At 49.3% G+C, this 26,979-nt stretch overlaps 1 protein-coding gene across 1 annotated transcript in view; it reads left to right on the top strand.

Annotated features, from left to right (window-relative positions):
* LOC134910569 (solute carrier family 22 member 7-like) overlaps positions 1–26,979 on the top strand; it is a 143,128-nt gene that overhangs the window by 29,263 nt on the left and 86,886 nt on the right. Inside the window, exon 4 of the mRNA XM_063918760.1 lies at positions 9,844–10,012. Within this exon, the coding sequence (XP_063774830.1) occupies positions 9,844–10,012 (169 nt within the window). The remainder of the gene's footprint in view (positions 1–9,843; positions 10,013–26,979) is intronic.

Raw genomic sequence — 26,979 nt, forward strand, 5'->3', positions numbered from 1 at the left:
AACGGGGCAGATCTAACTGAAATGCCACCGGATTGATAACCCTGGTGATCTTATAAGGTCCGATGAACCGGGGGCCTAACTTATGAGATGGCTGTTTCAACTTCAAATTCTTGGTAGACAACCAGACGAAGTCTCCTAATTTGAAGCTGCAGGGTCTTTTCCGCTTATCAAAAACCCTTTTGGTCACTAATGACACAGACACAAGGGCTTTCTTCACTTTCCTCCAAATACCTCTAAGGACCGAAACGACAGAGGAACCACCAGGCGTGGAGTCCAGGGGGTCAAAAGAATTGGCCTTAGGATGATGCCCATACACACAAAGGAAGGGAGAGATCCCTGTAGCAGAGTGAGCCGCGTTGTTATAGGCAAACTCCGCCATTGACAGATGAGCAACCCAGTCAGTCTGACACTTGGAGACATAACACCTGAGGAACTGCTCCAAGGTCTGGTTCACCCTTTCAGTCTGCCCATTAGACTGCGGATGGTAGCCTGACGACAAGCTGACAGAAATCTGGAGATCGGAACAAAATGCCCCCCAGAATTTGGCCACAAACTGGGATCCGCGGTCAGAGACCACATCAAGTGGCAACCCGTGGAGGCGCACAACATGCAGCATAAATAATTCAGACAGGCGTCTGGCCGATGGCAGCCCAACCAGTGGAACGAAGTGCGCCATCTTCGAAAACCTGTCAACGACAACCCAGATGGCTGTCATCCCAGAGGATTTGGGCAAGTCCACAACAAAATCCATTGAAATGTGGGTCCATGGCTTAGATGGAATAGAGAGTGGATGTAATGGGCCAACAGGAACCCCTCTAGGAGTCTTATTCCGGGCACAGATGTCACATGCCCGAACCCACTGATCCACATCCTTAGCCACCGAGGGCCACCACACCGCCCTAGATAGCAACTCCCGAGTTCTGGCAATACCCGGGTGACCTGCCGACTTCTTGGCATGGAATTCCAGGAACACTCGCTGTCTTAACCTAGGAGGTACAAACAAAAGACCTACCGGAAGGTCTGGAGGAGCCTGCTCCTGTGCTCTAAGGACTAATGACAAGAGGTCCTGGGTAATGCCCACTTTAATACATGATGGGGACACAATGGGCAACGGCTCCTCGGTGGTCTCCTGGATTGGAGCAAAACTCCGCGAGAGCGCATCAGCCTTGATGTTTTTTGACCCAGGGCGATATGTTATCAAAAAATTAAAGCGAGCAAAAAACAAAGCCCATCGTGCCTGCCTGGCATTGAGACGCTTCGCTGACTCTAAATATGCCAAATTCTTATGGTCGGTGAGAATTGAGACCACAAACTTAGCCCCCTCAAGCCAGTGTCTCCACTCCTCGAGTGCATCCTTAATAGCCAACAATTCCCGGTTACCCACGTCATAATTCATCTCGGCAGGCGAAAATTTACGGGAAAAGTAAGCACAGGGATGAAGGCGATTATCAGACACTCCCATCTGAGAGAGCACTGCCCCAATACCCATCTCAGAGGCATCCACCTCCACCACAAAAGGACGCTCTGGATCTGGGTGTCGCAGCACCTTGGCCGAGACAAATGCCCTTTTGAGACGGGCAAAAGCCGCTTTGGCCTCACGAGACCAGTGAGCAACATCCGCCCCTTTCTTAGTGAGTGCCACCAAGGGCGCCACTATAGACGAAAATCCAGCGATAAATCGTCTATAAAAATTTGCAAAGCCCAGGAAACGCTGAAGCGCCTTCAAACTAGTGGGCTGCACCCAATCCAGGACTGCCTGTACCTTGGAACCCTCCATTTGGAAACCTTCTGGGGAGATAATATATCCTAGAAATGCGATTTGCTGAACTTCAAATTCGCACTTCTCCAGCTTCGCCCCAAGCCGGTGGTCTCTGAGTTTCTGGAGGAGTAAGCGTACATGCTTCCGATGTTCCTCCAGGGAATGGGAGAAGATTAGGATGTCATCTAAGTATACAACTAAGAATCTATCCAAATATTCCCTGAGCACATCGTTCATGAAATCCTGGAAGACTGCCGGGGCATTACAGAGCCCAAAAGGCATCACCAAATATTCATAATGCCCTGAGTGGGTATTAAAGGCAGTCTTCCATTCATCCCCCTCTCTTATTCGGATTAGATTGTACGCACCGCGTAGGTCAATCTTAGAAAAAATGGTGGCAGTACGAAGCTGGTCAAACAAGACCGAAATGAGAGGCAGTGGGTATGAGTTTTTAATCGTGATACGGTTCAATTCCCTGAAGTCGATGCAGGGTCGCAATGAACCGTCCTTTTTACCCACGAAGAAGAACCCCGACCCAACTGGAGACTGTGAAGGTCTGATAAATCCTTTAGCCAAGTTCTCCTGAATGTACTCTGCCATAGCCTGAGACTCAGGACGTGACAGGGAGTACAACCTGCTCTTGGGAAGCTTAGCATTCAGCAACAAATCAATGGCACAGTCATAGGGGCGATGGGGAGGTAGTACCTCTGCAACTTTTTTGGAGAACACGTCCGCAAAATCTGCATAACACCCTGGCAATCCTGGCAAACTTAGCTGCGAGAGCCTGACTGGAAGGCTCAAGCAACTCCTGAAACAATCAGTACCCCAACTAAGAATCTCCCCAGAGACCCAGTCAAATTGAGGATTGTGGGCCCTTAACCAGGGTAACCCCAACACCAATGGGGCAAAAGTACAGACAGTCACATAAAAGGACAATTTTTCAGAGTGTGTGGCTCCAATAAACAAAGAAATCTGGCTAGTGCAAGAGGTAATTTTACCCTGGGATAATGGTTCCCCGTTTAACCCACAAATCTCAATTTCCGACGCCAAGGGTACTAAGGAAACAGAGTGTTTCAGGGCGAATTGGCGGTCCATAAAAACCCCGTCGGCCCCACTGTCCACAAAGGCCTCAGTCTTGACAGTTTGACCGAGGATCTTCAAGGTCACCGGAATGATAAAAGTCTTCTTGGGAAATTCTGACTTCTGGCCTGACAGGATATTTCCCATCACCCTCAGGCCCTGAAGTTTTCCGGCTTTTCTGGGCATGATACTACCACATGACCCTTATTCCCACAGTACAAACACAACCCCTGCTGTCTCCTCCGCGTCTTCTCACGCGAGGAGAGGCGGGTAGCCCCAATCTGCATAGGCTCCTCGGAAAATTCCTCAGAGTCTGAGGTTCCCTTGGGAAAGAAGGAAACCTCGGTCTCCCTTTCAAGCCTACGCTCTCTCAGCCGTCTATCCACCCGGATGGATAACTGCATGAGCTGATCCAAGCTATCAGGCAAGGGATATTGTACCAGTTGGTCTTTTATCTGGTTAGAAAGACCTCTTCGGTACTGGTGTCTCAGGGCTGGGTCATTCCACTGGGTATCATGGGCCAACCTCCGAAACTCCGTACAGTAAACCTCAACTGGCCTTCGCCCTTGCTTAAGGATCGAAATCTGAGCCTCGGCTGAGGCCGTCTTGTCAGGGTCATCATACAACATGCCCAGTGCCGTAAAAAAAGCATCAACACTTTTAAGCGACGGACAGTCAGGCTGCAACCCATATGCCCAGACCTGTGGGTCTCCTTGTAGCAAGGAAATCACTATGCCCACCCGCTGAATCTCTGACCCAGAAGACTGAGGCCTAAGCTGGAAATATAACTTGCAGCTCTCCTTGAAACAAAAGAACTGCGAGCGATCTCCAGAAAAACGATCCGGAAGATTTACTTTCGGCTCCTTAACCCCTGAAGGTGCTGCTGCTGCGGGAGCTCCGCCAGCGGCCTGGGAGGTGTGCATTTTAATGGACAAATCATTAAATTGACGAGTCAGGACCTGCACCTGATCGACCACCTGTTGCAACGTATTTTGAGGGGTATGCTCCATATTCCCACAAAATTTCAACAGGAGTATTGGGCTGCTGAATATGTTATGCACACCAGTGCCTGCAGGAATGTACTGGTGTTTGAACTGTTATACACACCAGTGCCTGCAGGAATGTACTGGTGTCTGAACAGAGAGGGATGCAAAACAAATGAACTCACAGACAGACTGGGAAATATGACATAACGTACACAGAAGGTGATAGGGTAACAAAACCAACACAGAGTGAACAGAGAAGCCCAGAGGCTAAGAAACTGGGTGTCTCCCTAGTATTAGAAATGCTCAGATGGAAAAAGCAAGATGTTGTGTTTTAATACGTAGAGAACCCGAAATGCTGTTGCTAAGGGCAACAGCAAAACCCTAAAGGGTTACCAACGGGTGTGGCAGTAAACTCCTTGGTCAGAAATGGAATAATAGACACAAGGAGAGTCTCCACAATCCTAATTCTCACTTGCAGGGCCCAGGTTCAGCTTACTGCCACTAAACTGACACATGGACGCCCTGCACAGTGAGAGAGGATTATGCCGGCAGGTCTGAAAGTACAGCCACAAACCTGCTGGGTTCACAGAATAGCAAAAGAACCTCAGCAGGCTAAACGACTGACTCCAGTCTTACTGCTAGGTCTGGATTGGCAGAGTGTAGTACCAAATGCCCAGGCCTATTTGCAGTAAGCAATAACAAAATACAAAGCTACACAGTACTGGCTAACTTTCAGGAACTGACTAACCAACAAAGATTCAGCAGCATCTGCTTAATCTGAGAAGAGGCCTTATAAAGCAGGTGCTGTCCACGCCCCCCTCAGACCTCACAGACTGTGAGCACAAAAACCAGCACCGGATCCCATGCCTGTAACCACTGCACAGCAAAAGACCCGAACCGGAGTATCAGCTGCGCTCAGGTTACTCCGCTAGCACTTGTCTCCCGGTTGCCATGACGACGTGGCAGCACAGGGCAGGAGACCCTAACACCGGGACAGTACAGCAAGTGTACATCATATTTCTGTAGTCTGATAAGCATTCGTTTAATTCTCATGGGACAGTCATGTAATGATTTAGTCATGATAGCTACCAATGGCTTGTGGTCAGTTTCCACTGTAAATGTTTGACCATACACAAACTGATGAAATCGCTCACATGCATATGTGATCGCTAGAAGTTCTTTTTCTATCTGAGCATACCTTGTTTCAGCACTTGTCAGTGCTCTTGATGCATAGATTACTGGTTGCCATGTATCCTCATGTTCTTGTAACAGCACTGAGCCTAGGCCAAATTGTGAAGCATCTGCTGAAATTCTTATTCTTATCGCAGGATCAAAGAATTTTAGCACTGGTTGCTCTGTAATGATCTGTTTCAAGTTTTGCCAACATTCTTCTTGTTCATGTCACCACATCCACTCGTTATCTTTGTCCAACAACCATCTAAGAGAGGCTGTTCGTTCAGAGAGTTGAGAAATAAACTTTCCTAAGTAAGTAATCATTCCTAAGAATCTTCTGACGTCGTCTTTGTTGTTAGGACGTTCCATGTTCACTATGGCTGATATTTTCCTTGGGTCTGGTTTTACACCTTGATCCGAGACCACGTCGCCCATAAAGGTAAGTGTATTCATGCCAAATTCACATTTGTCCTTGTTTAGCTTTAGATTCACTTTCTTGACAAGTTCCATTACTTGTCTCAATCTAGAATCATGTCCTTCCTTTGTAGATCTCCAGACAATAATGTCATCCATCATTGTTTCAACACCTGGAATATGTTCAAAAATCATGTGTATCTTTTTGTGATATACTTCTGGAGCAGACAATATTCCATATGGTAGTCGAAGAAATGTGTATCGACCTTCTGGTGTATTACATGTACAAAGCTTTGAGCTGGCCTCATCTAGCTTCATTTGCCAGAATCCTGAAGATGCGTCCAATTTACTGAACCATTTTGCTCCCGCAAATTGCAACATGATTTCATCTCTGGTTGGTAGTTTGAAATGTTCTTGTTTAATAGCTTTGTTTAAATCTCTGGGGTCTAGACATATTCTGAGTTGTCCATTTTTCTTTTCAACAATTACTAAGGAGCTTACCCATTCAGTAGACTCATCAACTTTCTGTATCACACCCAAGGCTTCCATGCGATTTAACTCTTGATTCAGTTTTTCTGAAGAAACTTGCGTGTCTATATTTATTTTATGCTCTCCAGGCAAACAACCTAGACCTTCAAACAAGTCTCTGTATTCTGTAAACATCGATTTGCAGTCTTCTTCTACTTGTGATGTCACCATAAAAACTTTCTTTAGCAAGCTTAGTTTCTCACAGGAACTTAATCCTAGAATCGGTTGCACATTTTTATCCACAATCAGTAGAGATGTTTTAAACTGTTGTCCCTTATATTTCAGTGTCACTAAGCATGTACCTTTCACAGGAATTTCCTCCCCAGTGTACCCTGTAACTTTCACTTTGGTTGGGTGAATTTTAGGTTTTACTCTAAAAGTCTTATAGTCTTGAAATGATATTAAATTCACCTGCGCACCAGTATCAAGCTTAAAGGGAATGACAATCTCATTCACAGTTAAAGGGACAATCCATTCTTTCTTATCTGCACTGCAAAGTTCAATGCAATCCACAAAGAATTCATCTGTTTGTTTAACAGCATGCACTTTGGTTGTTTTACTTTTAATTTTACAGCATTTGGCAAAGTGATTAAGGCTACCACATTTCATGCATATTTTACCATAAGCAGGGCACATTTTAGGATTGTGAGCATTTCCACATCTACTATACATTTCCTTATTAGACTGTGGCTTAGACTGCTTCATTCTTGAGAATGGAGGTTTGCATGGCTCTGTTTTCTGCACTACATGCACATCAGCTTCCTTGTGTAACTTTTTGGCTTGAAATCTAGTTATTTCTGCAGATCTACACATAGTCACTGCCTTGTCTAGTGTTAGGTCTTGCTCTCTCAGCAATCTCTCTCTGAGTCCATTATCAGGTATTCCACAGACAATACGATCTCTAATCAGTGAATCCTTTAAATCACCAAACTCACAGGTTTTACTGAGTGATTGCAGCTCTGTAACATACTGATCAAATCCATCTACAGACTTCTGATCACATGTGAAAAACTTATATCTTTCATATGTCACAGTTTTCCTTGGCACAAAGTAATCTTCAAACTTTTGCATTATGGAAGATAGCCCCTCATCAAACTGAAAACTATTATAAATGTCCAGCACATCCTCTCCTATCACATGGAGGAAAATGGATGCCTTCGTTTTGTCAGCCTCTGAATCAGCTCCACATGCAGCAAGATATATATTAAACCTTTGCTTAAATCTTTTCCAGTTTTCAGATAAGTTACCAGACATCAGCATGCCGGTTGGAGGAGCTAGTTTATCCATGGTTACTCACTGTTTGAAGATAGGAGCACACGGCAGGCTTTGCAGACACCGAGTATCACAGCCACAGACTTCTGCAAGATTCTTTCACACTCTGAGAACACTAGCAGTCCAAGTTAAAATTATTCTGACACCATGTTTTGTTCACACGTTTGTAAATCCAGTCATCAGGACACAGAGACATGTGAGTTCACTGCTGTGCTGTTTATTCCCTCACCAACTCCAGGCACACTGCACACTGGACCACCCACTTCCCAGCATCCCCCTGGTCCCAGGGACCATCACTGAAGATTCAGGCTTACACAGATTAGTAAGGGAGTGTCTACAAATATTAAGCATTCTAATACACTAACATCACACCCTGGGGTAGCCGACCTGTGCCGATATGATGGGGTCCCACACCCTGGACCCACATCTAGTATTAGGGACAGGGTCGGACTGGCCCACAGGGGAAACCACCGGTGGGACCTACTGCCTGTGGGCCCTCCTCCTCCTGTAGGGATCAAGTTCCAGACTATCCTAGTGCACTGGATTTATGCATTATACATATGTTACATTATACTTCACAATAATTTGGTTTATTATATATTTACCAAGGGGCACAGAACATGTAATGGTTAGCCAAACCTCTGTGGTGGCTGGCCACGCCCCCACTTAACCTGGCTATACCTTTAAGCATGGGCCCCTACATCAGCATTCCCCCGGTGGTCCCTTCATGCCCCAGTCCGACACTGATTAGGGACCCCCAGTGACAGAGACGCCTTGCCGTTCGTCCTAGGGGCTTAACCCTATATCTGCTGATATACGCAACTAAGATCTCCGTCTGATTATTATGTAGTGTTATTTCTCACTCAGTGTGCATTGGGGATAGCAAAATGTTTTTCTCTTACCCAGAATTACCCCTCCCCTTTAGCACCTGAGTGACATCACAATCTGATTGAGCAGCTTGCCAATAAATGTGCATTAAATCAGATGGAAATAGGTAAAAACGGAAGCATAGAGGTTATCTCTCATTAATAATTAGCCCAGTGGGTGTAGTGTATTTAGGGGTCTGTGAGAGATAAAATGCAGAGAGATAAAGTGTCTACCATTCAGCTCCTGTCATTCTCAAACACAGTCTGTAACATGGCAGCTGAGTGACTGGTAATTTATCTCTCTCCATGGGGCCTATTTATCACCATCTGCATCCAGGATGCGGATGACAGGTGATAAAATCGCCCAAACTCGCACTGCGATAATTGATTAGATCGCAGGGATGTATCAATTATCACGTGCAGGGACAGAGCTTGCGGTCAAGCTCTGTCCCTGCGATGATACTCCACAGCATCATTGGGGTATTTTTTGTAAAAAAATACCCCAAAGTCCTGCTGCGCATGTGCTGCCCCCGCCGACATCGCAGCTACCGCCGCCGCCCGGTCGACCCCCCCTTCCCATCACGACTACCCCCATGTGCACCGTGGACCCCCCTTCCCAGCAGGATAATATACTCACCTGTCCAGGGAGCCGGTCCGCGCTGCTTCAGGAGGCTGCCAGACGCCGGGTCCTTCTCCTGCTCTGTGACCCCCGGTGCTGTAAAGTGCATCACATTGCAGCATAGGGGGGACCCGGCGCCTGGCAGCGCTCACCGGAGCAGCAGACATCGGCTCCCTGGATAGCTGAGTGTGGTTTTGTTTTGTTTTTCTTGGTTTTTTATTTTTGTTTTATTTTTACACTGTGATCAGTTTATGCGTCCATCGGACACACAGAGCTAGTCACTGAAGCGGGGTCCTGCTCAGCTTTCTAAGCCAGGGGCAGAGAAAGCTGGGCAAAAGGGTGCAGGTCGCAGTGCTGCCCTGTGATCTCGCCAACCTGAGCTGGCGAGATTATCACAGGGCACACGGCAGTATTTTTTCATGTTTATTTTTTAGTAAATTTGGCCACATCACATTTCCCAGGCCACATCACATTTCCCATTATAAGTATGGGGAATGTGATGTGGCTTACTAAAAAAAAGTGAATTAAAGGGTTTGGAGCAGTTTTTCATGAAAGCTGCTCCAAATGTCCTTTACTACATTCAGGTGATACTAAAATAATGTGAAAAGGGCGTGAAAACAGAAAACAGCCTTTTTCACATTATTTTAGTGAAAATAATGTTAATAAATAGACCCCCAAGACCCCTCAGTGTGTATGTTTACTGTGTAAGTGTGTACTGTATGTACATGTAATGTCCACAAGTTCATCCATGTTGAAATGTGTCCTGGATGGACGAGATAAAATGGACCATTTAGTACAAATAAACTGGTAAAAATATATTTCATGAGGGTGGTGGACAGTTGGTCATTGATTGGGACGTTTTTACACTTTTTGCGTCATGCGCAATTCCAATCAGACCACAAACTTACTGTAGCACAGATTGGATTTATGGGAAGCCTCAGAATTTGGGATGCAGGTATGGAAGTGTGAGACAAATAGAGATTATTTATTAGTATTTGTAAATGACCATTTGAGTACGGGCCCTGGCCATAAATGGGGTAAATGGGGCATATTTCATCTTCTCTGTTCCTGGTATCTGGTAGTCCTTGTATCACCTTCATACACAGAGGAGCTGTGAAGTAATTGTGTTTGATCTGTTTCTTGCAGTGTTAGAGTGGACCGACTTGGCTCATCGCACATTCTGTGGCACCATTAGTAGTCTCTCGTGGACTGTCGGTTACATGATGCTGGCCTTACTGGCCTATTTGCTCAGAGACTGGCATTGGCTTCTGCTGGCCACAACGTTGCCCTGTGTGCTCGCTATTGCCACCTGGTGGTGAGTATATGTAACTAGAGTGTAGAAACACAAAGGATATGAATAACTCTCATTCTCATTGATAGAGACACTAAGCAGCACAGGACATACCGACAGGACAAACCCACAGGACACAGGAGGCTCACAGAGCAGAAAATCAGAGGTCCCCAGCATAAGGGAGCAGCAGGGCCGGTGCTAGAGTGTTTGGCGCCCCCCTGCAAATAATAAATTTGCGCCTCCCATCCGTAAAAAAGGGATAGCGCGCACTGCAAAAAAGGGTGTGGCCACACAAGGAAGGGGCGTGACCACAATGGTACCCACAATTCAAATTACGCCACACAGTATTCCAATCTTATGCACATTAACCCAAACGTAGTGCCCCATAATCATATAGTGCCACATAATAGTGCCCCTTATTCACATTTAAAATCGATTACAGGGCCAGTTCTAGATCTTGAAGACCTCAGGGCAACAGTTTCCTCTGGCCATGCTTAGAACAGGGACAGTGCACGCCGAAGGCGCGCGCAAAAAATATAGGGCCACAGAATAATACCAGTTCACATAACCCCGCACAGTAGTGTTCATTAGTCACATTACACCACACAGTAGTGTCCGTTAGTCACATTACACCGCAAAGTAGTGTCCATTAGTCACATTACACCTCACAGTAGTGTCCATTAGTCACATTACACCACACAGTAGTGTCCATTAGTCACATTACACCACACAGTAGTGTCCGTTAGTCACATTACACCGCACAGTAGTGTCCATTAGTCACATAACTCCGCACAGTAGTGTCCATTAGTCACATTACACCACACAGTAGTGTCCGTTAGTCACATTACACCGCACAGTAGTGTCCGTTATTCACATTACACCTCACAGTAGTGTCCGTTATTCACATTACACCGCACAGTAGTGTCCGTTATTCACATTACACCTCACAGTAGTGTCCGTTAGTCACATTACACCGCACAGTAGTGTCCGTTATTCACATTACACCTCACAGTAGTGTCCGTTATTCACATTACACCTCACAGTAGTGTCCGTTAGTCACATTACACCGCACAGTAGTGTCCGTTATTCACATTACAGTTATTCATATTACACCACACAGTAGTGTCCTTTATTCACATTACAGTTAGTCATATTACACCGCACAGTAGTGTCCGTTATTCACATTACAGTTAGTCATATTACACCACACAGTAGTGTCCGTTATTCACATTACAGTTAGTCATATTACACCACACAGTAGTGTCCGTTATTCACATTACAGTTAGTCATATTACACCACACAGTAGTGTCCGTTATTCACATTACAGTTAGTCATATTATTACACCGCACAGTAGTGTCCGTTATTCACATTACACCTCACAGTAGTGTCCGTTATTCACATTACAGTTAGTCATATTACACCGCACAGTAGTGTCCGTTATTCACATTACAGTTATTCATATTACACCACACAGTAGCAAACTGTGCATGCGCAGTGGGCGTGAGGTCACACACATTGCGGTCGCTTCCCCAATGGATGCGACCACAATGTGATTGATAGGCAACAGCGTAGCGGAGTTAAGTTGTTGCTGGGGTGACACCGGAAAAATGGGGCAGGCCAGGACGTCACACACAGCCGCTCCCCCCAAAAAATGGCTGCTGACCAGGCTGCGCTGCCAGGGGTCAGCCTTAGATCAGATGCGTCCTCAATCAAATTTCGGTTGCATTGGGAGGCGGCGCCACACATGCTGGGCGGCCTTGCCTTGTGCTGGGTGGCCCTCAGCATGTGCAGAGATGAACGCAGATCCGGCTGCGTTTGCATCCATCTGCGTTCATCTCTGAATAACCCCCTATGCCAGGTACAGCCCTCATTCCCTCCACAGTGCAGCCCAGTTACCTGCAGGAGGTCCCGGCTCAGGCGCTGCTCCTCCTTTTCCTTCTTTGCGTCCGGTTTCTTGCAGGCTCTGTTACTTCAGCAGCCACGGCTGAAGGATGTCGACAGTGATGCCGAGGGGGGGGGGGGGGGAGCGGGTACTAATTACCCGGGCCTGGGACTTATGGAGTGGCCCTGGTCTGCCGCACTCCCACCACCATCCTTCTTTACTGGGCAGCAGCATAAGGCTCTCATCCTGGGAGCACAGCACATGCTGCTACTGCTGAGCCTCTGCCTGTCCCTGTACAAGTGGAGTGGTGGTGGTGGGGAAACGCTCCCACACCGAACTGACCCTGCCTGAGGGCTGGGGGCACAGGGATCATCAGGCACGATAGAGATATTCTTTTTTTTTACTTTTTCCATAAGGGGGCATGGCCACACCTCCCACAATTAGGCCACGCCCCCAATCCATTTCGGCGCGGGAGGTCGGCAGCGGAGCTGTGTGAGGGGTGAGTCTGCACAGTGCACACTGCCTGCAGTCTCACTGGGGAGGAGGAGGGTGAAGGAGACGCACTACCCGCTGCCAGCGCCGCTACCTGTCATCCAGTCTGACAGGTACAGCGGCAGCCGGTAGCAGCAGGGTAGCAGAGCAGGGAGAGCGCCTCCTCACCTCAGCACCTCCCTGCACTGCATACCCTTGCTGAGCGGGTAGCGCCGGCTCTGGGGAGCAGGTTTATCTTAGGGGAGCAGATGGCAATGTGACTTGTAATTAAATGTAGTGAAAAATTTCCGTAGGATCTTTTTGTTAACCCGGCCATATTTAGAGAATTTCTGCTGCGGGGTACACTGGGCTCCACACGGAAAGATATAGGGGTGTAGAGTAGGATCTTGATTCGAGACACCAACAGGCTCAAAAGATTTGACTGTTCCCAAGATGCATAGCGCCGCCTCCTCTATAACCCCGCTTCCCTGCACAGGAGCTCAGTTTTGTAGTTGGTGCCGCAGATAGCAGGCACATAACAGAGGGGCTGCTCTGGGCAGCCCTAAGAAAAGCATTTTTTTGAGAAGAAAAGTGAAGACTTCAAGGGCTGCAGCAGTGTGTAGATGTCTAGAGACATTCACTGCTGCAGCTCCATCTCTCCCCAGCGGCGCTGTACAATCCCGCGCCCTGGTTGCCGGGTAACTACAGCAGGAGGCTCCGGTTTTCTTCTAGTCAGGCACACACGACGGGGGCTCTCCGGGATCGCGGGGCCGCGCTTCAGGAGGGGGTGAGTGGGTCCCGCTCGTGGGACCCGTACTTTATCGCGATCCGGCGCGGCTGGTGGGAGGCTGGCCGTGCGCGCTGGCGGTGGACACTGTGGCAGTACAGGCGATCCCACTAGATCACCAGGGCATGGGTGCAGGTCAGGTTTTCTCTTAAAACCTTTTTGTGTGTAGCCCGCAGCACCAGGTGGTTTTGCCAGCAGAGGGTATAAGGCTTAGACCTGGAGCCCCTCCCCCAGCCCCAGGGTGCCATTTCCAGCAAATGTTCCCGCCCTGGAGCTGCATATCTGTCTCTCCCTCACTCCCTGTCAGTGTCTGGGCGCCATTTCTTTCAGCTCACTGTTCCTGGGACTGCTTGGGCAAATCCTCCTTTGTAAAGCCGCCTGGTTGTCAGCGCTGTGACTTTACATGGCACTTAAGTATTCTACATGTCAATTAGACAGTGTTAGTTAAGAAAGAGTGCACTTAGTCAGGGTTCTCTGGTACAAGTACCCTGTGATATACATCCAGTTTCTTACTGTGCAGTGTTATATCTATTGATTACAGAGATATATATATTTATATATATATATAAAAGCTGGTCCAGTTCAGTATTATTGTTAGTAATAACCTCTGCATGGTATAACTGTGACTATCTGTGTGTGCATTAGGTAGCTGAGTGATTTCCATTTCGTGTCTCTCACTCAACTTGCTATCCCTATATTCTAAAACCTGAGGGGGCTTGGTGCGTCAGGTTTTATAATAATATAGGATTTTAACAAGATATACTTTAATACGTATTTTACTCTGTGATTTTAGACCATATCTCTCCTGTGTCTCTGCTTGTGCTGACTACACTGCACAGGGGTTTGGGTAAGAGGTATTGTGCTGCTGACATCTGTACTGTGTTACCTGATATTGCAAGTTATATCATGTCTGCTTCTGAAGGTAATGGTTCTGGGGCTGAACACACTGCCGGTGTTGCTGAAGCCACAGATGCCTATGAGGAAACTATAGCAGCTGCGGGCTCTGGTTCTGGGGGCTCTTTGCCCCCCAGTGGGACTGTGGCAACAGGCAGAGCCGTAACTAGCTATGGGCGAGAGGGGCTTTGCACACAGCGCAATGCGCTGTGGGGCGGAAAAATCTCCGCAGGCACCCGCCGGGCCACGCTACACTACCACCCACCAGCCAGCGCCGCCATTTACTGTAGCTACAGTGCTGTCCGAGGAGAGGAGCGCCGGAGTCCCGGCTCCATCCCGCTTTCACTGATGATGCGGGCAGATGGTGGGTTTGTGGTGTGGCTGACGGGTGCACGGCGGCTCTGCCCTGGCTGCTAGCTGTGATCGGAGCTCTCAGCTCAGCTCCGATCATGCTGCAACAGAGACAGCAGGGGCAGAACAAGGTACAATTAAGTGCCTGCTGCATTATACAAGACAGCCAAGTACTAATGAGTCAGCCTGACTCATTTAGTACACTGGCAGGCGACGTACTAGCCGTCACAATCAGGGAGGAGGTGAAGTAGCTGTCCGGTCCGCCGGAGGAGAGGACTTTTCTATCCCCTTTCCCATCTACCCCCGGGTACAATAGGACACTTTGTGCTGCCTGTAAAGTTGCCAACCTACCAAATGTGCAGCGCTGTGCAGCTGGAGGCTGACCTGTCCCTCCTCTTTCTATACACACATGCCGGGGAGGTAAGGGGAGGGGGGTCCAACTACTATCCTGGACCCCCCCATCCCAGCAGCAGCTGCAGGCACAGACACTGAGTATGAAGGAGGGGAGTGGCGCGATTTGCGGGTATTAAGGGGGCGGGGCTTAATGCCGTGAAGAGCCCACCCCATGAGAGACTTCTGGCTGTGTTGTAACTAGCGTAACTATCTAATGCTGGCTTCCTTCCTTTCCTTCTCTCTCTGACTGACCTTTCCTTTCTCTTTCTCTTCATAATACTCTCTGTATATCTTGCTCCTCCCTCTCTCCCTCCCTCTCTCTCTCTCCTGACACTCTCTCTCTCTCTCTCTCTCTCTCTCTCTCTCTCTCTCTCTCTGACACTCTCTCTCTCCTGACACTCTCTCTCTCACTTCTCTCTCCCCTCTCATCCATTTCTCCCTGACACCCGTCCCCAGGGCCGTAACTAGGTATGGGCAGATGGTGCCGTGGGCGCATCATCCACATCCACCACCACTGGCCGCCATCAAATGCCTTGCTCCCTGCTATAATATATAATACCAGCATTGCGCCCAGCTCCTTCTATGCCAGACGCATCGCTGCTAATACATTATAGCCGGCAGCTCTGTCTGTGTTACTGTGTGCTCCCTCCTCGACTCCAGCAGCAGTACAAGTCAGCGGCAGGAAGCCGCACCTGGGATGCCAGGAGCCAGTTGGACAAAGCTGAACAGACTGGCAGCAGCAACTGGGCCGGGTCTGTAACGCCGTCACCCGCACAGGGACATCCCCTACCATGATTGCCCGCACTCCCAGGAAGAGGACGCAGACGGGTGAGTGCACTGCTCACTGTCTGCCTACTGTGTAAAAAATGGGGACTATGCCGCCTAATGTGTAAAAGGGAGCTCTGCCGCAGTACTGTGTAAAAAGGGGACTCTACCTGCCGTAATGTGTAAAAGGGGACTCTACCTGCCGTAATAAGGAGCTATGTGGCCACGCCCCTTCCCCATAAAGCCACACCACTATTTTTGGCGTACGACTACGTGCTGGCCTTGTTTTGTGTATGGGGGGGGGCGCTGATGCTGATTCTTGCACACAGCGCTGGAATGGCTAGTTACGGCACTGGCAACGGGGGTACATAATGACCCACCGTGGGCTGCTTTCTCCACGCTTCTGCATACGCTAGTTACTAAACTAACACCCCTTATGGGACCTCCTATGCCGGTGCAACCGTATGTGGTCCCCGCAGCTAACCCGCCGTGGGCGGAACATTTGTCTGCTCAATTGAAGAAGTTGAACCATTCCTTGACTACTAAAAAGTCTGACCCATCGCTCGCCTAAGACCAAGGGGTCCTCTAAGCGAGCTCTTATCTCCTCACAATCCACTGCTGTCACTGACACCTCGTCTGATGAAGATGGCGCTTACACTGACCCCACAGATTCTGACACAGATACTGCTGATGGGGAGGGTAGTTCACATGTGGATGTTCCTGATCTTTTGGAGGCTATTAAATTGATTTTACAGATTACGGATGATCCCGAGCCATCCGTCCCTCCTAAGAAACCAGATAGGTTCAAGCGTCAGAAGGTGGTTAAACAAGTTTTCTCTGACGTCCTAAGTGGATGCTGGGACTCCGTAAGGACCATGGGGATTAGCGGCTCCGCAGGAGACTGGGCACAACTAAAGAAAGCTTTAGGACTACCTGGTGTGCACTGGCTCCTCCCACTAAGACCCTCCTCCAGACCTCAGTTAGATTCTTGTGCCCGGCTGAGCTGGATGCACACTAGGGGGTCTCCGGAGCTCCTAGAAAGAAAGTATATTTAGGTTTTTTATTTTACAGTGAGATCTGCTGGCAACAGACTCACTGCAGCGAGGGACTAAGGGGAGAAGAAGCGAACCTACCTAACAGGTGGTAGTTTGGGCTTCTTAGGCTACTGGACACCATTAGCTCCAGAGGGATTGACCGCAGGACCCGACCTTGGTGTTCGTTCCCGGAGCCGCGCCGCGCGCCGTCCCCCTTACAGAGCCAGAAGCATGAAGAGTCCGGAAAATCGGCGGCAGAAGACTTCGGTCTTCACCAAGGTAGCGCACAGCACTGCAGCTGTGCGCCATTGCTCCTCATGTACACCTCACACTCCGGTCACTGATGGGTGCAGGGCGCTGGGGGGGGGCGCCCTGAGGGCAATATATGACACCTTGGCTGGCAAATCTACATCATATATAGTCCTAGAGGCTATATAGATGTAAAATTACCCCTGCCAGTATTCCAGAAAAAGCGGGAGAAAGTCAGTTGAAAAAGGGGCGGGGCTTCTCCCTCAGCACACTGGCGCCATTTTCTCTTCACAGTGCAGCTGGAAGACAGCTCCCCAGGCTCTCCCCTGTAGTTTTCAGGCTCAATGGGTTAAAAAGAGAGGGGGGGCACTAAATTTAGGCACAATATATGTATACAAGCAGCTATTTGGGGAAAAATCACTCAGTTATAGTGTTAATCCCTGCATTATATAGCGCTCTGGTGTGTGCTGGCATACTCTCTCTCTGTCTCCCCAAAGGACTTTGTGGGGTCCTGTCCTCAGTCAGAGCATTCCCTGTGTGTGTGCGGTGTGTCGGTACGGCTGTGTCGACATGTTGGATGAGGAAGGTTACGTGGAGGCGGAGCAGAGGCTGATAAATGGGATGTCGCCCCCTGTGGGGCCGACACCAGAGTGGATGGATAGGTGGAAGGTATTAACCGACAGTGTCAACTCCTTACATAAAAGGCTGGATGACGTAACAGCTGTGGGACAGCCGGCTTCTCAGCCCGCGCCTGCCCAGGCGTCTCAAAGGCCATCAGGGGCTCAAAAAACGCCCGTTACCTCAGATGGCAGACACAGATGTCGACACGGAGTCTGACTCCAGTGGCGACGAGGTTGAGACATATACACAATCCACTAGGAACATCCGTTACATGATCTCGGCAATGAAAAATGTGTTACGCATTTTCTGACATGAACCCAAGTACCACATAAAAGGGGTTTTATTTTTGGGGAGAAAAAGCAGCCAGTGTTTTGTTCCCCCATCAGATGAATGAATGAAGTGTGTAAAGAAGCGTGGTTTCCCCCGATAAGAAACTGGTAATTTCTAAAAAGTTACAGATGGCGTACCCGTTCCCGCCAGAGGATAGGTCACGTTGGGAGATATCCCTTAGGGTGGATAAGGCGCTCACACGTTTGTCAAAAGGTGGCACTGCCGTCTTAGGATACGGCCACCTTGAAGGAACCTGCTGATAAAAAGCAGGAGGCGGTCCTGAAGTCTGTATTTACACACTCAGGTTATATACTGAGACCTGCAATTGCCTCAGCATAAATAGGGCTGCTGCAGCGTGGTCTGATACCCTGTCAGATAATATTAATACGCTAAGACAGGGATAATATTTTGCTAACATTGAGCATATTTAAGACGTTGTCTTATATATAAAGGATGCACAGAGGGATATTTGCCGGCTGGCATCCAGAATTAATGCAATGTCCATTCTGCCAGGAATTAGAAACCCGGCAGTGGACAGGTGATGCTGCCTGTAAAAGGCACATGGAGATTCTGCCTTATAAGGGTGAGGAATTGTTTGGGGATGGTCTCTGGGACCTCGTATCCACAGCAACAGCTGGGAAGAAAATTTTTTACCTCAGGTTTCCTCACAGCCTAAGAAAGCACCATATTTTCAGGTACAGTCCTTTCGGCTTCAGAAAAGCAAGCGGGTCAAAGGCGCTTCCTTTCTGCACAGAGACAAGGGAAGAAGGAAAAAAGCTGCACCAGCAGCCAGTTCCCAGGATCAAAAATCTTCCCCCGCTTCCTCTGAGTCCACCGCATGACGCTGGGGCTCCACAGGTGGAGACAGGTGCGGTAGGGGCGCGTCTCGGGAACTTCAGGGACCAGTGGGCTTGCCCACAGGTGGATCTCTAGGTTCTGCAAATAGTATCACAGGGATACAGGCTGGAGTTCGAGGCGACTCCCCCTCGCCGTTACCTCACATCAGCCTTGCCGGCTGCCCTCGGAGAAAGGTAGTACTGGCGGCAATTCACAAGCTGTACTTCCAGCAGGTGAAAGCAAGGTACCCCTCCAACAAGGCAGGGGTTACTATTCCAAAATGTTGTGGTACCGAAACCAGACGGTTCGGTGAGACCCATTCTAAAATTGAAAAGTTCAAGTTCAAAATGGAATCGCTCAGGGCGATTATTGCAAGCCTGGAGAATTTCATGGTATCACTGGACATCAAGGATGATTACCTGCATGTCCCTATTTACCCTCTTCACCAGGAGTACCTCAATATTGTGGTACAGGATTGTCATTACCAATTCCAGACGTTGCCGTTGGTCTGTCCCCGGCACCGAGGTATTTACCAAGGTAATGGCCGAAATAATTATCCCGTACTTGGACGATCTCCTTATAAAGGCGAGGTCCAGGGAGCAGTTGTTCGTCGGAGTAGCACTATCTCGGGAAGTGCTACAACAGCACGGCTGGATTCGGAATATTCCAAAGTCGCAGCTGGTTCCTACGACGCGTCTACTGTTCCTGGGTATGGTTCTGGACACAGAACAGGATAAAAAGGGTTTCTCCCGGAGGAGAGGTCCAAGGAGTTGTTGTCTCTAGACAGAGACCTCCTAATACGTATACAGGTGTCGGTGCATCAATGCACGCGAGCCCTGGGAAAGATGGTAGCTTCTTACGAAGAAATTCCATTCGCCAGGTCCCATGCAAGGATTTTCCAGTGGGATCTGTTGGACAAGTGGTCCGGGTCGCATCTTCAGATGCATCGGCGGATAACCCTGTCTCCAAGGGTCAGGGTGTCACTGTTGTGGTGGCTGCAGAGTGCTCATCTTCTAGGGGGCCGCAGATTCGGCATACAGGACTGGGTCCTGGTGACCACGGATGCCAGCCTTCGAGGCTGGGGGGCAGTCACGCAGGGAAGGAACTTCCAAGGCTATGGAAAAGTCAGGAGACTTCCCTACACATAAATATTCTGGAACTGAGGGCCATTTACAATGCCCTAAGTCAGGCTAGACCCCTGCTTCAACACCGGACGGTGCTGATCCAGTCAGACAACATCACGGCGGTCGCTCATGTAAACCGACAGGGCGGCACAAGAAGCAGGATGGCGATGGCAGAAGCCACAAGGATTCTCCGATGGGCGGAAAATCATGTGTTAGCACTGTCAGCAGTGTTCATTCCCGGAGTGGACAACTAAGAAACCTCCACCCGGGAGAGTGGGGACTTCATCCAGAAGTCTTCCAAATGATTGTACACCGTTGGGAAAGGCCACAGGTGGACATGATGGCGTCCCGCCTCAACTAAAAGTTACAAAGATATTGCGCCAGGTCAAGGACCCTCAGGCGATAGCTGTGGACGCTCTGGTAACACCGTGGGTGTACCAGTCGGTGTATGTGTTCCCTTCTCTGCCTCTCTTACCCAGGGTAATGAGAATAATAAGTAGGAGAGGAGTAAGAACTATACTCATTGTTCTGGGTTGGCCAAGAAGAGCTTGGTAACCAGAACTCCAAGAAATGATCTCAGAGGACCCATGGCCTCTGCCGCTCAGACAGGACCTGCTGCAGCAGGGGGCCTGTCTGTTCCAAGACGTACCGCGGCTGCGTTGACGGCATGGCGGTTGAACGCCGGATCCTGAAGGAAAAGGGAATTCCGGAGGAAGTTATCCCTACGCTATTTGAAGCTAGGAAAGAAGTGAACGCAAACCATTATCACCGCATATGGCGGAAATATGTTGCGTACTGTGAGGCCAGGAAGGCCCCAAAGGAGAAATTTCAGCTAAGTCGATTACTGCACTTCCTACAGTGAGAGGTGACTATGGGCCTAAAATTGGGTTCCACTAAGGTCCAGATTTCGGCTCTATCGATTTTCTTCCAAAATTGAACTGGCTTCACTGCCTGAAGTTCAGACTTTTGTTAAGGGAGTGCTGCATAGTCAGCCCCCGTTTGTGCCTCCAGTGGCACCGTGGGATCTCAGCGTGGTGTTGGATTTCCTGAAGTCGCATTGGGTTGAGCCACTTAAATCCGTGGAGCTATAATACCTCACGTGGAAAGTGGTCATTCTGTGGGCCTTGGCGTCGGCCAGGCGTGTATCAGAATTGGCGGCTTTGTCATACAAAAGCCCTTATCTGTATTTTATATGGATAAGGCGGAATTGAGGACTCATTCCCAATTCCTTCCTAAGGTGGTATAATTTTTTAATGTGAACCAACCTATTGTGGTGCCTGCGGCTACTTGGGACTTGGAGGATTCCAAGTTACTGGATGTAGTCAGGGCCCTGAAAAGTATATGTTTCCAGGACAGCTGGAGTCAGGAAAACTGACTCGCTATTTCTCCTGTATGCACCCAACAAGCTGGGTGCTCCTGCTTCTAAGCAGACGATTGCTCGCTGGATCTGTAGCACGATTCAACTTGCACATTCTGCGGCTGGACTGCCGCACCCTAATTCTGTAAAAGCCCATTCCACGAGAAAAGTGGGCTCATCTTGGGCGGCTGCCCGAGGGGTCTCGGCTTTACAACTTTGCCGAGCTGATACTTGGTCAGGTTAAAACATTTTTGTAAGAGTCTACAAGTTTGATACCCTGGCTGAGGAGGACCTAGAGTTTGCTCATTCGGTGCTGCAGAGTCATCCGCACTCTCCCGCCCGTTTGGGAGCTTTGGTATAATCCCCATGGTCCTTACGGAGTCCCAGCATCCACTTAGGACGTCAGAGAAAATAAGATTTTACTCACCGGTAAATCTATTTCTCGTAGTCCGTAGTGGATGCTGGGCGCCCATCCCAAGTGCGGATTGTCTGCAATACTTGTTTATAATTATTGCCTAACTAAAGGGTTATTGTTGAGCCATCTGTTGAGAGGCTCAGTTATATTTCATACTGTTAACTGGGTATAGTATCATGAGTTATACGGTGTGATTGGTGTGGCTGGTATGAGTCTTACCCGGGATTCAAAATCCTTCCTTATTGTGTCAGCTCTTCCGGGCACAGTATCCTAACTGAGGTCTGGAGGAGGGTCTTAGTGATAGGAGCCAGTGCACACCAGGTAGTCCTAAAGCTTTCTTTAGTTGTGCCCAGTCTCCTGCGGAGCCGCTAATCCCCATGGTCCTTACGGAGTCCCAGCATCCACTACGGACTACGAGAAATAGATTTACCGGTGAGTAAAATCTTATTTTACCTCACTCTGACCACCTAGTGGATATACGTCAGGAACCCTGGGGAAACCCGGGAAAGAAGTTTGTGCCTCAAAAGAAGATGCTGGCTCGCTATCCCCTTGCGCCAGAGCTGTCTAAAAATTGGGAAACGCCTCCTCCAGTAGACTCACATGTGGCTAGGATGGTGGTTTCCTCAGCTCTACCTGTCACTACCGTCACGTCTCTAAAAGAGCCTACGGATAAACGCGTGGAGGGTTGTCTGAAAGCGATTTACACCCTCGCGGGTGCTGCACAAAGGCCCACTATTGCAGCAACATGGGCTGCAGAGGCTATTGAAGCATGGGCCCTAGAGTTGGAAGCTGAAATCTCTTCTGACCTTGCTAGACAATGCTTGTCATATATTGTCACAGCTTCTCACTATATTAAAGAGGCGGCTTCTGATGCTGGTATTCTAGCAGCCAAGGACTCTACTACATCAGTCCTGGCTTGCCGGATATTGTGGCTGAGATCCTGGTCTGTGGATCTGGACTCTAGAGAAACCCTGGAGGTACTCCCTTTCAAGGGAGATATTCTGTTTGGGGAGGACTTAAATAAGATAGTGGCTGACTTGGCTACTACCAAAACTGCCTGTCTGCCAAGTACCACTCCTTCTGTGTCGAAGGCTAAAGGTACTTCCTTTCGCCCCTTTTGTCCTTCAGGTAAAGCAAAAGGTCAGGCGTACAACAGCAGGCCCGCACTTCCAAACCTGGTAAGCCGAAGCCCAAAAGAGCATGGGCTGCCCGTCAGCCAGCTTCCAAGACGGATAAGCCTGCCACATGACGGGGCGGGCCTCCCCCTGGGGGATCCCAGGGTGGGGGGCCGGCTTCTAGGGTAAATCCAGGAATGGTTGAAGACCACTTCAGATGCCTGGGTAAGGGAAGTCGTCACTCGAGGTTACGCCATAGCCTTCAAAACCCGTCCCCCTCATCGATTTTGCCGGACAGACCAGACAAAGGCAAACACTCTACATTCGGTGGTACAGACCCTCCTGGATACAGGAGTCGTAGTACAGGTGCCTCTTGCTCAGAGGGGCCGGGGGTACTATTCTCCGCTGTTTCTAGTCCCGAAACTGAATGGGTCCTCTCGGCCCATTCTCAATCTCAAGGCATTGAACAGGTTTGTGAAAGTTTCCAAGTTCCGTATGGAAACCCTTCGCTCTATAGTTCTGGCCTTGGAACCTGGGGATTATATGGTCTCCCTGGACATACAGGATGCTTACCTGCATATTCCTATAGCAGTGTCACATCAGTAATACCTGAGGTTTGCCATTGGCAACCTCCATTACCAGTTTCGGGCGTTACCTTTTGGTTTAACTACGGCTCCGCGAGTCTTCACCAAAGTTATGGCGGTGATGACGGTGGTACTCCGCTGTCAAGGGGTCAGGATCCTGCCGTATCTGGACGACTTGTTAATCCTTGCAAATTCCCCAGAACTTCTCCTACGTCATCTGGATATGACTGTCCGGTTTCTACAAGCCCATGGGTGGCTCATCAACTGGTAGAAATCCTCCCTGGTCCCTGCTCAGAGCATAGTGCATCTGGGAGCACTATTGGACACTCACAACCAGCGGTTGTTCTTGTCTCAGGAGAAAGTCCTGAAGCTTCAGGACAGGATTCGTTGCTTCCTTTCTCGTCCGCAAGTGTCGATACATTCGGCGATGCAGGTGCTGGGCCTCATGGTGTCAGCATTCGACATGGTGGAGTATGCTCAATTCCATTCTCGCCCCCTCCAGAGGCTGATTCTAGCCAAATGGGACGGCCTGCCTCACCGGATCAGGTCTCACATGATCTCATTGACTCCGGAGGTCCGTCTGTCGCTTCACTGGTGGCTCCAGGACCAACGATTGTGCAGGGACCATCCCTTCTGGATATCCGACTGGGTCCTGTTGACGACAGATGCCAGTCTAAGAGGTTGGGGCGCGGTGCTGGAGCAACACTCCCTTCAGAGTCGGTGGACCAAGGAGGAATCTCTCCTCTCGATCAACATTCTGGAATTGCGGGCGGTCTTCAATGCGTTGAACCTGGCCCAGCATTTAATTCAGAACCATCCTGTTCAAGTACAGTCGGACAACGCCACCACAGTGGCTTATATAAATCATCAAAGCGGTACTCGAAGCCGTTTGGCAATGAAGGAAGTCTCACGGATTCTACAATGGGCGGAATGCCATCTACCGGCCATATCGGCAATATTCATTCCGGGGGTCCTGAATTGGGAAGCGGACTTTCTCAGTCATCAGGACGTACACGCCGGAGAGTGGGGCCTCCATCCAGAAGTGTTTCAACTCCTAGTGGAAAAGTGGGGTCTTCCAGATGTAGATCTGATGGCGTCTCGACACAATCACAAGGTTCCGGTCTTCAGAGCAAGGACAAGGGATCCTGAAGCAGCATTCGTGGATGCGCTGGCGGTGCCGTGGAGGTTTCGGCTGCCATACGTGTTCCCTCCGGTGTCACTCCTGCGCAGGGTAATTCGGAAGTTCAAGCAAGAAAGAGGAATTCTGCTTCTCATAGATCCAGCGTGGCCCAGACGGCACTGGTTCTCAGACCTGCAGGGCCTATCGTCAGAGCGTCCAATTCTACTTCCACAACGCCCAGACCTCCTCGTTCAGGGCCCCTGTGTCTACCAGGACCTAGCCCGGCTGTCTTTGACGGCGTGGCTCTTGAAGCTTCCATCTTGAGGGCTAAAGGGTTTTCTGAGGCGGTCATTCAAACTATGTTGCGGGCTCGGAAACCGGCTTCTGCTCGGATTTACTATAGGGTCTGGCATTCTTACTTTGTTTGGTGCGCATCTAACAATTATGACGCTTCCAAGTTTAGTATAGCCAAGTTGTTGGCCTTTCTTCAGCAGGGCCTGGACTTAGGCCTGTGTCTGACCTCCCTCAAGGTTCAAATATCTGCCTTGTCGGTGTGGTTTCAGAGAAAGATTGCGACCTTACCTGATGTGCATACCTTTACTCAGGGTGTGTTGAGTATCCAACCTCCCTATGTCCCGCCTGTGGCTCCTTGGGACTTGTCGGTGGTTTTGGAGGTGTTACAAGAGTCTCCGTTTGAACCTCTTGGTTCGGCTGATCTTAAGTGGCTTTCCCTTAAGGTGGTGTTTCTACTGGCTATTGCTTCAGCTAGAAGAGTGTTAGATTTGGGTGCCTTGTCTTGTGGTTCCCCATATCTGATATTTCACTGTGACCGGGCGGTTCTTAGGACTCGTCCTGGTTATTTACCTAAGGTGGTTTCTTCGTTCCACCTTAATCAGGAGATTGTGGTACCGGCCTTTGTCTCTCCTGACCTGTCTCCCAAAGAGCGGTCTTTGGATGTGGTACGGGCTCTCTGTATCTATGTGAAGAGAACTGCTTCTGTTAGGAAATCTGATTCTCTATTTATTCTGTTTGGGTTTCACAAACAGGGCTGGCCTGCTCACAAGCAGACTTTGGCCAGATGGATTAGAATGGTGATTGCACATGCTTATGTGAGGGCTGGTCTGTCGGCTCCTGCTCACATTACGGCCCATTCTACTCGATCTGTTGGACCTTCTTGGGCGGCCCGCCGTGGTGCGACCCTTGAACAATTGTGCAAGGCGGCTACGTGGTCCTCAGTGAACACGTTCATTAGGTTCTATGCCTTCGATACTGCCGCTTCCCAGGATGCTTCCTTTGGACGCCGGGTTCTTGTGCCCGCTACAGTGCGTCCCCTCCCATAAGGAATTGCTTTAGGACATCCCCTATGTCTTTCCTTGTGGAGCCCAGTGTACCCCGCAGCAGAAACGAGTTTTATGGTAAGAACTTTCCTTTGTTAAAACTCTTTCTGCGAAGTACACTGGGCTCCACAAGGCGCCCATCCTGACGCACTTAGCTTCTTTGGGTTGGTATGGCATTAGCCGCTAACACTTCTCCTGTCGTGAGAGTGTGGTGTATGTGGCTACTAACCGTTGTCGTCTCTTTTCCTGTTACTGCATTGGGCTAGTTAACTAAAAACTGAGCTCCTGTGCAGGGAGGCGGGGTTATAGAGGAGGCGGCGCTATGCATCTTGGGAACAGTCAAAGCTTTTGAGCCTGTTGGTGCCTCGGATCAAGATCCTACTCTACACTCCTATGTCTTTCCTTGTGGAGCCCAGTGTACCTCGCAGAAAGAGTTTTAACAAAGGTAAGTTCTTACCATAAAACTCGTTATTCCTCCAATTTCAGTGGGCATCATATCCAGGGTCTCATTCTGAGTTGATAATTCTGCAATAGTCATGTATACATCATTAAGGTTATGCTAGTATCAGCCATTCCCCTGGTTTACAGCCCTTCTTCTGGTGTACAGACCATCCCCTGGTTTACAGCCCTACCTCTGGTGTACAGACCATCCCCTGGTGTACAGCCCATCCCCTGGTGTACAGACCTTCCCCTAGTGTACAGCCCTTCCCCTGGTGTACAGACCTTACCCTGGTGTACAGCCCTTCCCCTGGTGTACAGCCCTTCCCCTGGTGTACAGACCTTCCCCTGGTGTACAGCCCTTCCCCTGGTGTACAGACCTTACCCTAGTGTACAGCCCTTCCCCTAGTGTACAGCCCTTCCCCTGGTGTACAGACCTTACCCTGGTGTACAGCCCTTCCCCTAGTGTACAGCCCTTCCCCTAGTGTACAGCCCTTCCCCTGGTGTACAGACCTTACCCTGGTGTACAGCCCTTACCCTGGTGTACAGCCTATCCTCTGGTATACAGTCATGCATCCGATGTACAGCCCTTCTCATGGTGTACAGCCCATCCCCTGTTGTGTAGCATTTCCGCAGTGTACAGCCCTTCCCCTGGTCTACAGCCCATCCCTTGGTGTACAGTCCTTCCCCTAGTGTACAGCCCAAGGCCATAGCTACCATAGGTGCAGGGAATGCAGCTGCTACGGGGCCCAGAGCTGAGAGGGGCCCTCATTCCCTGTGAAAGTTAAATGTGTTATATGCATTTTTCAGCATTGGGTGATACATAGGGGCCCTTACACCCTTTAGCATTGGTGCTTAGATTATATCTAGTTATGCCCCTGGACC

Source organism: Pseudophryne corroboree, chromosome 4 (assembly GCF_028390025.1).
Source record: "Pseudophryne corroboree isolate aPseCor3 chromosome 4, aPseCor3.hap2, whole genome shotgun sequence".
Taxonomy (NCBI): Eukaryota; Metazoa; Chordata; class Amphibia; order Anura; family Myobatrachidae; genus Pseudophryne; species Pseudophryne corroboree.